Source organism: Cynocephalus volans, chromosome 6 (genome assembly GCF_027409185.1).
Source record: "Cynocephalus volans isolate mCynVol1 chromosome 6, mCynVol1.pri, whole genome shotgun sequence".
Taxonomy (NCBI): domain Eukaryota; kingdom Metazoa; phylum Chordata; class Mammalia; order Dermoptera; family Cynocephalidae; genus Cynocephalus; species Cynocephalus volans.
Genome location: NC_084465.1, coordinates 65,918,028 through 65,930,577, shown reverse-complemented (window position 1 = coordinate 65,930,577; position 12,550 = coordinate 65,918,028). Strand labels below are relative to the sequence as shown.

Below are 12,550 nucleotides of genomic sequence, written 5' to 3'. Positions count from 1 at the left end.
GCGGCTTTGCTTCAGGCAGTGGAGTTGGGCACAAAATTTCCCCGCCCCTCCCTTCCGGTAGCTATAACTTTTCAGGTAAAATTGAGATACTGCTAGGGCCAGGGTAGCTACACTCTCAAATATATCATTTCTACTTTACTAGCAAGGCCCGTAGGTCCCTTCCCATCATGTTAATCCTCCAGTTTGAGTTGACCCACCCCAAATCAAGATGTCAGACCAGCAAGTCGTAAAGCTTCCATGGGTCAAGCATTCAGTTTCAAGAGCTCAGTAGTAGGTTAATAGCTGCCTTTTTTCAAAACGGGTGTACTTGGTGGCTGCATCAGATAGATGACAATGTTGTGCTTGGAAAAGTGCTCTGACTTCCAGTAAGTCTTTTTAAATTTTTTATTGTAACATAGTTGATTGTACATGTCTGTTGGATACAGAGTTGAATATCAGTACCTGTGTGCAATGTGATGGTCAAATCAGGATAATTAGTATATTCAACATTACATAATGTACTCATTTTTCGTGGCCCTTTACCAAATCCCCCCGTAACACCCCCCCATGCCTCTGGTAACCTCAGTTCTATTCTCTCCTTTTGAAAATTCAACGTATTGTTGTATCTTTCTCTTTTTTTAAAATTTATTTTTTAGCTCTAACTTATCAGTAAGGACACGTGGTATTTCTCTCTCTGTGCCAGGCTTATGTCACTTAACATAATTTTCTCTAGTTTAGTCATGTTGCTGCAAATGGCAGTATTTCATTCTTTCTTATGGCAGAGTAGTATTCCATTACTTAAATATACCACATTTTCTTTATCCAGTCGTCTGATGATGGATGTTTAGGTTGGTTCCAAGTCTTGGCTATTGTAAATAGAGCTATGATAAACATGGGAGTGCAGGTATCCCTTCAACATGATGATTTCCATTACTTTGGGTATATTCCCAGCAGTGGTACTGCTGGATCATATGGTAGTTCTACCTGTAGTTGTTTGAGAAACCTCCGTACTCTTTTCCATAATGGTTGTACTAATTTACAGTCCCACCAACAGTGCAGGAGTGTTCCCCTTTCTCTGTATCCTTGCTGGCATTTGTTATTCTCTTTTTTATCATAGCCAGTCTAACTGGGATGAGATGATATCTCAAAGTGGTTTTGATTTACATTTCCCTGATGCTGAGTGATGCTGCTGAGCATTTTTCATGTGTCTGTTGGCCATTTGTATGTCTTCCACTGAGAAATGCCTATTCAGCTCCTTTGCCCATTTCTTAATTGGGTTTTTTGTATTTTTTTTACTGTTGGGTTGCTTGAGTTCCTTGTACATTCTGGATATTAATCCTTTGTCAGATGCATAGTTTGCAAATATTTTCTTCCACTCTGTAGGCTGTCTTTTTGCTCTGTTAATTTTTTCTTTTGCTGTGCAGAAGCTTTTAGTTTGATTTAACCCCATATGTTTATTTTTCCTTTTGTTGCCCATGCTTTTGGGGTCACATTCATAAAGTCTTTCCCAGTCCTACTTCCTGAAGTATTTCCCTTATGTTTTCTTTCAGTAGTTTTATAGTTTGAAGTCTTTAATCCATTTTGAGTTGATTTTGGTATATGGCAAGAGAGGTATGAATCTGGTTTCATTCTTCTATATATGGATGTCCAGTTTTCCCAGCACCATTTATTGAAGAGGCAGTCTTTTCCCCAATGTATGTTCTTGGGTGCCTTTGTCAAAGATCAGTTGGCTGTAAGTTTGTGGGTTGATTTCTGGGTTATCAATTCTGTTCCATTGGTCCAAGTGACTGTTTTTATGCCAACACCATGATGTTTTGGCTATTATAGCTTTCTGGTATAATTTGAAGTCAGCTTTATTTTTTTTGCTCAGGATTGCTTTGGCTATTTGGGATCTTTCATTGTTCCATATGAATGTTAGGATTTTTTTTTTCCTATTTCTGTGAAGAATAACATTGGTATTTTGATGGGGATTGCACTGAATCTGCAGATCACTTTGGGTATTATGGACATTTTCACGTTAGTTCTTCCAATCCAAGAGCATGGAATGTCTTTCCATCTTTTTGTGTCCTCTAATTTTTTTCAGTAGTGATTTGTAGTTCTCATTGTAGAAATCTTTCACCTCCTTGGTTAAACTGATTCCAAGATATTTTATTCTTTTGGTGACTGCTGTAGATGGGCTAGCCTTCTTGATTTCTTTTTCTGCTAGTTTGTTGTTGGAGTATAAAAACACTACTGATTTTTGGGTGTTGATCTTGTATCCTGCAACTTTACTGAAATTGTTTAAAAGCAGTGATTTTCCTTTCTTCTCCTGGGACTCTATTAGTTTCTGCTGGACCACCTGGGAGGGGAGAGGGAAAGTTCGGGGAATGATTTACACACCCCTCTATCACCTGTCTACATATGGCAGCACTTGAAAGGGAGAATCCCACGAACAATTATGAAACAGGTAAGTGTAGGCACTTAACACATCAATTTCACTATACATTCAGGTTTGGAAGTCACAGCATTACACTGAACCACTGAGAGCCCCACCCACAGGGCCATCTAGCAGCTCTTCCCTGCCATGGAGCATGTCCAAATGCCTTTTCCACTATAGGAACACACACTGAGGAGTTAAGAATATGCACGAGTCAGGAACTACACGTGGAAGGAGCAACAGATGGCAAACTGGTGCCAGATCACACTGTCCCCCAACCAGGAGGGTGGTAGATGAGGTTAGCTGTGGGAAGAAACTCAATTGTCAGCCTTTTTTCTCCTTTACCCCCTTGCTCCAGGGTCAGCGCCTGAACAATGAGAACTACTTCTGTGGCAGTGGTAATGCCTCTCAGCATCAGAGAGAACTGGGGTCCAGGGACTTCTTTCTTCTCCCCTGCACCCTGCCACATTTTACCCTGAAATCTCTGGCACCTTCTCACTCCTGCACCATTTCTTGTCCTCACAGCTAGATAAGTTGGCTGTTGCAGGAGCTAGTTCTGTGAGTGCTGTTTTCTCTGAACTTTTAGGTAAGGTTGTGCATTCACTTTTGCATTTGAACAGTGCTGTGACTGTCTGTGGCTCAACCAAATCACTTCCTCATGTTTTCAGTCCACCCAAAGTTCTCAATCTAAAAGCAAGGTTCTTATTGCTGATACCATGTATTTTATGTTTGGAGAGTTCTTGACACAGCAGCCACAGCCAAATTGCCTTTCAGCTAAGGCCAAAGGAATTGCTCACCCTGTCATGAAAACATCCCTTCCTCTTCCTGTCTGCAGGAGTGACAATCAAGGCATCATTTGGAGAGCTTGTTTCAATCCTACCTCTTATTGCTAAGTCTTTAAACATTAGCTCAACAGTAATGGGTAGGACAGTGGAAACCCTTAGCTTCCTCCAGTCTTCGCCCTGTACCCATGACTTGGATGAGAAGTTTCACTTCCAGACCCTACGGAGGAGTCTTATATTCCTGAACCTGGCCCATGATTTGTTTTCCAGAAAATCTTGTCTCTGTCAGTAAATATGCTATCCTCGTTGGTCTAGGATCCTATTTTACCGTACTTACAAACCAGTGTTAGCCTGTCACAGCCTCGGGCATGATGACAGAAGACATGAGACTCCTGGATCTTTTATCACTCATGGCACAGCAGGGAGAATGAACATCACCCTAACTGAGTCAGTTCCCCTGGTCTTCAGTTCCACAGAGGTAACGCAATGGGTCTGGATGGATACCAAGCTGAGGAATACTGAGTGCAAGGAATCCACCACTTTTACAGCAAGCAGTTAAGCCTGCTGCTTGTCCTAGGTTACTAGTTACCTAAACCTTAAGATGGCCCAGGCAAAACTGTCATCAGGGCCTTGGCAGTCTAAGCACACAAGAGGCCCAAGAGGACTGACTGTCTCTTCCAATAATTATCCTTTTCTACACTGTGCTTTGTTCACTCTTTCATGTACTTATCTCTCAACCTATCTGTAAACCGATGCCTCATGCAGGCTAGGCTCTTGTGTAATAAATACTTAATGAAACGTCTGGCTAAGAGATGACAGATAACTTGATAAGAAATATTGTCAAATTACAGTTTCAAAGACTATAGAAGAATTCCTTCAGAAGTTTGGCCACTAGTGTGTCAGCTACCTGTCAGTCCGTAGTGGAAAAGAGAGCTAAAGGAAACTTCTCAAGTCTGTCTTTCTTTAAGAACTGACTACTGCCAGTTCCTAAAAAAAGGACTGTCATGTAATGCAGTCTAGAAAGAGCCACTTCTATCTTTCTAGAAAGAAATCCACTATTCCGGTGAGAAGGTTATAACTGACAAGGCAGTAATATAACATTGCTAAGGAGAAGACCCAATAATTATGCCTGTAGCACAATGCTGAGATAAAACCACTACTCAGCCCAAGAACTGAGGACATGAAAATGCTTTTCCTATGGAGTTTTTATTTCAGCATTAAAAAAAACCCCAATTTTTATTATCTTTTAGTATTTAGATGCCAAGGTTTTACTCCTCAGGGATATTATTAACTAACTGTTTTAAAATCACAACCAAACTTAAGTCTCAAATTTTAATTCATAACAGGTAAGTGACAAATATTGGAGGACTAAAAAGAACAAAAATGAGATCAGTGGCTACAATAAAAACATTTAAGAAATAATTCAGCATATGAACACTGGTAGTTAAGCTTCAGATCCACACAATGAAAGGCACAAATGAAACAACATGACTTGAAATGATTATCACTGGCAGACCCCATGGAGCACCAGCTGGTGGCCTGGACCTTGTGTATTGGCACAGGAGAACAGATGCCAAGGGCTGTTTTGGTAACAGAACAGAGACAGAATAATAAAGTGATGGAGAAGCAGATGTTTTTAGTCTTATGGCATAAAAAAATTTTTCTTTTCCTAAGCAATTTCACAAAACATATCTTAAAGTTCTTTTTTTGTGTTTCTATTAGAGGTTTTGAGGAAAAATCATAACATTTTTCTCCTGAAAACTACAGGGATAAAAACAAAATGAGCACTAAAGTCATAACGTTTTAACACATTGTCATGCAGTGTTTTGGGGTTTATCACTGGGGTATAAGATGCTTAGTAAGTGGGCTAGTGTAAAAATATTAGGCACTAGCCAATTACGTGCAAGAACCAAATTAATCCAATCATATTGGAGGGGATTTACTTTGAAGAAAATCAGCTTCCTGATTTGGTTAAAACAAAGTCTATTATGTAATGAGACAAAATGGAAGTGGTTTAAGTAATAAATGTTTAATCAAAGAATTGTACATATTATTAACAGCATTCATTTGGCCAAACATCTACACGTTTGTAGAATACTACTGTATATAAAGTGGGAATGTATCAAGTATAGACTATGAAAGTGCAAATAACAAGTCAAGGTTAGATTAACTTTTTTTTTACATTATAAAATTAACTCGTTTACAAAATAGGCTTTGCCAAACTTTATTACTGAATTGCAAAGTCAATGACTGTGTTGTTTTTAAAATATGTACCAAGGAAATACAAGTTGGATAATGATCATTTTTCATGCTCAGGAGAAAACAGCACAGAAACAAAGGATACTGCACAAGGTGCAAGGAAACCAGAACCCACCAAGTATGCTATCTTCACACACAGCACTCCTTCTCACCTTACTGCAGCTGTGCAAGATGCCTCAATGTGATGCAAAGACTCTTTCTATTGAAAAATTACAACTCGGTCTAAAAGCTTATTGTTGTTGATATTTTTAATCCAAAATAAATTTGTAAAAAAATCCTTTAATGGACTATTTCAGGTTAATATACAGTAATACACTGTAGATAAAGTTATTTTCCCCCACTAACTTTAATAGGGATTGATAGCAATGTTTCTGATAATTGGAGAAATAAAAACTAACATGGACCTTTGATATACATGGCATAGGAGCAATTTCCACATGGTTTGTCCTAGGGAACACAGGAAATATTAAATACTCTAATATAATGTCCTAGCCATATGAATTTGAAGTACAAGAATATTTCAAAAGCAGGGTTTGGAAAAAAACCCAAAAAACCTGTAATTGCAACTCATGTGGATATCAATACTAATATAACCTTTTACTCAGCTCAGGACTTGCCTGTACAAACTCAGTACTGAAATTTTGGTATCTGTAGATTTCTGGTAACAATCTGGCAGACATTAAATGGAGTATTGTGTGTATCTATTTTTGCTTATGTTATGCTAGTTCTAATAATATGTAAGTAAAACAGCCATTCCAACAGTTTACTCGTTTTAATTACACACTGTATGTACCATTGTATCTTAATTACAACTAAGACCAGTATTTTCTTCACAGTAAGACACTGATAACTAGGAAGTTGAATTTTTTCAACACTAAACAGTAATCACACAGCAGATGAGTATTGTGCAATAGAACAAACACATGTCAGCATTTGCTATTTTGGCAAACTGATTGAACATTTAGTTGTTATATTTACTGTAAAGGCAAGGCCATGGGTGGTTTTATGGAGGTCTTTGCAATTCATAGCATAGTTACTTCAGAAGAGACATTGAAATTTGAATTACTCACTTATTTAACTGGCAACTATCCATTAAGGTTAGGCAAAGGCACGGTAACATGTTGCGCAGGATGTTTTATTGAATTTTTAATAATCGTGGGATTTACTATAACTCATGAAAACTCCACTTTTTTTCTATTTTATAAAACACTTACCATTAAAAGTAATTGCACCCATTAGTAATTAGAATGCACTGTAGAATTATGAAAACAAAGAACTATGATTGCACTTCCAATAAAGTGTCTCTTAAAATACAGCACCGCTGTTGCTAATCAACTGTACTTTAATATTAAAATAAACTGTTTTTAACAGCAGCATTAGGTTTAGTTAACTTAAGCTACAGGCTACATTTATTTAATGCAGTCTCCATGGCAACAAAAGCCCATTAAATTCTGGAATATCATTGCTACCGAGTGGCACCTTTTACTCCCCAAAACGCTGACACTACCCTGGAGCACTCTAAGACATTGTACACCTAAGTGCCTTGTTAGTCAGCGCATGACTCAGAGTTTGGCACAATTGGACTGTAAATAGACATGAAAAATAATCTTTGATTCATGTGAAAATTAAAACTAATTACACTGTGGTAGATGCAGCACTAAAGAGAAGCCTCAATTCACACTGCTCAGACAAAAAGGAAGGAAGGAAGTTATGGAACAGCACAAAGAGACTGAGGACATACATGTTATTAGATCTGTCCAAAATGAACTTCTAAAATGAAGGGAAAAAATTTTTTAAAAGGAAAGCCTTTAATTTAAATGTTCAATTTAAGTATTGTCAACTCTGGGCTAAACAGACGACTGCATTTTCTTAGACTGTGGAATACTACCTATTTATTCCATTTGTGTTTCTCTCTCTCTCCTGTTCTTTTTTTGTCAGCAAAAAGGGGAAAAGCTATCCAATTAAATACAAAAGAAATTCCCTGTAATGTTAAAATAAAAAATGAATGCCATTCAAGGGAACTCCTTTGTATTCAATCCTAATGTCAGTGGTTTATAATTGGGTTGGAATTAAGTGGGTCAAAGTCTCTGTAAAGTATACTCCACCCTAGCATACCTGTGAGTCATATAGAGCTCAGATGTGTGCAGTTCACACTAGATGTACTTGTTCAAGCCAGTCACTTGAGGTTTGAGGTGTTTGACTTGAAACATCTGAACCATCCCCTTTGTTGGCTGCCTCATTACCACTGTCACCAGCTTGAGACACTGCTTCCCCAGCCAGAATATTTTCTTCCAAAGGATTTTCTTCTATCTGGGTTCCTCTACCTTCATTGACACCAGCATCTTCAAACACTGAATCTTCTTCTGGCAGCACCAGTTCCACATTCCTCACACCTTCTGACCCATCTTCAACACAGGGGAGCTGAGAATCTGCACTGATTTCTGTAGTTGCTGGAGGAATCAGGGCAATACTCTGAGGGTTCATGTCATGAAACCAAGCCATGATATTGCCAAGAAGATTGTCACTGATGTTGGGGTCCTGGCCAGCTGAGTCAGGGTCACCGGATGATGGACAGAAATCACTTCTTGCCTCACTGAGAGGATGTGAACTCAGGGCATCAGTTGAAAATGGGTCACTTTCTGCTCCTAATCTCATGAGGCTGTCACCAAGTTCCAACAGTTCAGAGCTGCTCAATGCAGCCCGAGGGCTATCTGTATTCCTGGGGACAGAGTCCAGCCTGGAAGGTAAAGAAGTGCCTATCGCACCTAGGGATGTGTCATTATTGAGGAAGTCTCTAGTTTCTTCATCGATGGCCAGCCCAGACTCTTGCAGTGATAACTGTATTGCAAGAAGTATATTGGGATCATCTTCGTCCAAGGAACTTAGAGCCTGAGGCAACAGAAAGTAAAACCACTTTAAAATTTGACTGAATGGTTCGGATCCCCATACAGACCAACAAATAAAAAGATAGGTGTGACAATTAGCTTTGCATCTCATGAATAGTCTTAATAAATAAAAAGAAAAAAATTTTTGACTAAAGGAAAAATGATTAACCTAATCAGGTTTACAACTTTTCCTTTATTAAACAGATAATTATTTCTATTTATACAGAATTATTTCATCTACACAAATAATATTATAATTTCCTCCTTGCCCATGATTAAGGAAAAAAAATACCTTACGATAAATCTGAAATATAGGAATCTTTTCCTGTAGCACATCTTTGAATAGAAGATTTTAGAATGGAAGGGAGAAAAAGGAAAGCAATAAAGTATAACCAGGAAACCACACTAAACAGAGAAAGAGCAAAAGCATGGGCAACGAGGCTGCCCAGAGAGGCTACCTGAAGAGAGTCCTGGTTTTCAGAATGACTGGCAGGGGTGTAGTCACGCAGGGAGGAGCTGTGCAGCACACTCATAGATGCAGAACTTACCACAGATGTGCCGGGCCTGCGGCCGCTGCCACCTTCTGGAATATCTGTTACAAGCAATTGATACCAAAGAATTTAGGATAAGTAAGTTTTATTTTTTTTCTATCCATTTTGTTATTAAATTGGCAATTTCTTTTTTCAGTGCTGATGAAAACCTGTGTTCACATGTTCACTTAATCTTTCTGGTACTTCTCATCCATATTTCTCTCACCATAAGCAGTAATATTTAATACAGTTACTTCAAATCCATGACTGTTTTTTACATTTCTGATTGCATGCTATATGATTCTCTTCATAAGTGCAAATGCTGCTATCTAATCTTTTTATCTTAAGCAATAACAAATACAGGTGTTTTCATTTTCAAATTTCTTAGAATTAAGGAATTTGGGAATTATAATAACCTGAAGAGCAAATCTTTAATCCCATCGATCCTGACATTGTTGGAAAAATTTCAATTCATAATTTAACATTTAAAAGTTGAATAATTAAAATAATTTATCTCTAATCCCACAAATTCTCTCTTTTAAAGAAGGTCTATAGGAGAACTAAGGCAAGGAGAAAAATATTCCATGAACACAGTAACAGTATCAACAGCTACAATTTATTGAGTGCTCACTAGGTGCTTAAGTGTTTTCCATGCATCACCTCACGATGAGCCCATGAGATGGCACTACTATTATTATCGCTTCTTTAGAATGAGGAAACTAAAGCTTAAAGAGGTTAAGTGACTTGACTAAAGATACATAGCTAATATGCAGCAGATGGGATCATGAACCCAGGTCTGTCTGACTTCACAGCCCATGTTCTTCATCTCACTGGTTTTCTGTATCTGTGACAATAGAAGCATCTGCTTTCACAAACATTTACATCGGCCAGTTTTAAGAATAAATTCAAGAGAACTAAGAGATTAAACCACGCTCAACCCAAGAGTTTACCTAAAGTGCTTTCACTTGGCTCATCAGGGTCTGGAGGATTATTGAGCAGGCTGTGTACATCTCCTCGACGGCGTTGTTGTCTGTGCCTCCTCCGATACTGAAATTCAGCATATTCCTGCATAAACCAAAGGTTATAAAATACAGGAGAGCATGCAACTTTTTAAATGCAAATAAAGCAAACAACATACTTTTTTCCAAGGGAAAAAAAGGTGTGATTTTATACACATAAATCACTTGGCTTTAGAAAAAGAAACTTCAGGTTTTGCCATGCCAAGGAAACGGAAAAGATAAAATGGAAAAAAAATTTTTTTCAAATAGTCATTACAATTGCCTAGATAAATTGGGAATACTTGCAAGCCCCCATGCTAGATTATAACAAAGCCTTATTTCATGTGCCTTCTTATGTAATATTGTAAGTAATACCACAGTTATTTTACTAATATAAGTTAAGCTTTCTTTGGAGGTCTAGGTTTTTTTGTTTGTTTTTTTGGCAGCTAGCTAGTACAAGGATCAAACCCTGGACCTTGGTGTTATCAGCACCACGCTCTAAACTGAAGGTCTGGTTTTTAAAAAGTAACTGTGAAATATGCAACAGAAAAAAAAAGAAACAAGAAAGAAGAACACACACTGTCAAGTACTTGCCAGATTGCTGGACTGTCTATTCTTTGGGACTACTACATACCATACTCACAAGTCAAGTGACTAGATTAAAAGGAAAATGTTAGTTAGCTTTATAATAAGATGATGTTTGGCTTCCTTCCTAAATTAGCCAATATGTGGCATTATCTACGATACAGGCAGGAGAAGTGTTTTCTATTTAGCATAAGAGACGAACACAAATTTAGGCAGATGTCTGTGAGTCTATTTTACATTTGTGACAACAGTTTAAAGTGGGTTTGTTATTACTGAAGGCTACAACCTGGGACTACCTGCTATTACCTGGATATAAGTGTACTTTTCCAGATTTTAGTGACAGAAGAAAAGAGAACAGGAGGAGGCCAGGGTGCGTGACATCAGCACTAATTCTAAGGATCATTATATAATTTTTCAGTGATAAACACTAAGATATTCAGGTTTATGATTATCCCTCGAATAGTAATATGCTTATACTGTGAAAGTACTAGGAATAAGTGAAGATCACAAATAAAACTTTCACGTCATGCCCCTCTGGTTAAACTTATTTAAACTCCTTCATCATTTTAAGTAGTTGGACTCTTAATAAGAGATGGAAGACTTCTTACCAGGTTAGAAACCAGTAAATAAAAGATACTACAAGTGCCCTGAGGAAATGTTTAGGTTCTTTAAAATTTCTTTCTGAATTGGGCCATCATTTCCTCTTTCCTTGAGCTACATGATCTCAAAGTGGATGAATTCTTATGTGTCATCATGGCTCTTTGGACCACTGAGGACTGCCACGCTTCTTAGACAAAGATGGTATAGAAATTTTATCTCAATTCGAGGTTTTTATTCAGGGAGAATTTGCTTACTTTGTAGACTCTATGATGGCACAAAGTTATTCTGAATTACATAAATTAGTACCATAGAATATACATATTTCTAATTTAAGAAAACTAAACGGTATTAAAACAATTGCAAAAGAAATTTGTTATATTTCTAATTATTCTGATACAAAATTCTCAAATGGGATTCACTCATGATACAACAGGCTTAAAAAAATTGTTCTCATAAAATTAAATTTATCTGAAAATTCCCAAAGATTCCTAAGATCTTCAAATAAGCATATGAAAACGCTTTTAGTCAGGATGCTCCAAATGGTTTGAGAATGTTAAGGCAATCTTTGAGAAGATTGAAAAGTTCTAGTATTTACTGGGGAAAAAACTGCCAGAAGTTTTTGTTTTAAATAACAATAGCCACCATTTATTGAGCACCAATTTTGTAAGTGATTTAATGAGATGCTTTAATCCTTCCCAAACCTCCCTGGGGTACCACCATACACATTTTAGAAAGGACAAATTAAGAAATGACCTATCCTAAGATCTAATAAGTTTACAGAGCTAGAACTTGAACTCAGGTGTCCCTCAGACTTTTAGACTTTTAGACTCTTTCCACTGGGCTCCACTGCCTTTAAAGCAGCATTAAACAAATATTTATGCTTGCCACTGACTCATTCAACTTAATTTAAAGAGCATAAGATGAAATTAACTTTACTGAAAAATATAAATTCAACATAAAAAGTCTGCTGGAGTTTGGCAACATTTTTCCCTCCCACAATCTATGTCAAGTCAAAGAACTAATTTTTAAAAATACAATTTTGGGGCTGACCCGTGGCCCACTTGGGAGAGTGTGGTGCTGATAACACTGGGGCAGTGGGTTTGGATCCCTATATTGGGATGGCTGGTTGGCTCACTTGGGAGAGTGTGGTGCTGACAACACCAAGTCAAAAGTAAGATCCCCTTACCGGTCATCTTTTAAAAAAAAAAACAAAAAAAACAACAAAAAAAAACAATTTTGGCAGTTACTTGATGCAACACATGTGCAAAATGTGAAAGTCTCACAATTGTGGTAATTCTTTAGATATGCAATAAGGGTTACATAAAAGCTTGGTTTTTCAGTGTACCAAAGACTTTAAAGAAAAGTAAAAGTGAGTTAAATAATTAAAAATAAATTTATCGATTTATAAAAAAAATTTAAGTGGCAGACCCCCAATATTCAAGGACAGATATTTCAGGATTCCTAAGTTACTGTCAGAGCCAGAACCTGTAAGATGGTACATACATGATTGTAAATA

General features: G+C 37.4%; 1 protein-coding gene across 4 annotated transcripts in view; it reads right to left on the bottom strand.

The window, feature by feature from the left end:
• Window positions 1-4,545: 4,545 nt before the first annotated feature.
• ANKIB1 (ankyrin repeat and IBR domain containing 1) overlaps window positions 4,546-12,550 on the bottom strand; it is a 160,535-nt gene continuing 152,530 nt past the window's right edge. For 2 of the 4 annotated variants that reach the window (XM_063100254.1, XM_063100257.1), the window contains 3 exons: window positions 9,802-9,916; window positions 8,780-8,913; window positions 5,003-8,325 (listed from right to left, as the gene is read on the bottom strand). In XM_063100254.1, the coding sequence (XP_062956324.1) occupies window positions 7,585-8,325; window positions 8,780-8,913; window positions 9,802-9,916 (990 nt within the window). In that variant the 3' untranslated portion in view covers window positions 5,003-7,584. Of the gene's footprint in view, window positions 4,758-5,002; window positions 8,326-8,779; window positions 8,914-9,801; window positions 9,917-12,550 lie in introns of those variants that run through there. The other 2 variants (XM_063100255.1, XM_063100256.1) reach the window with 2 other exon arrangements.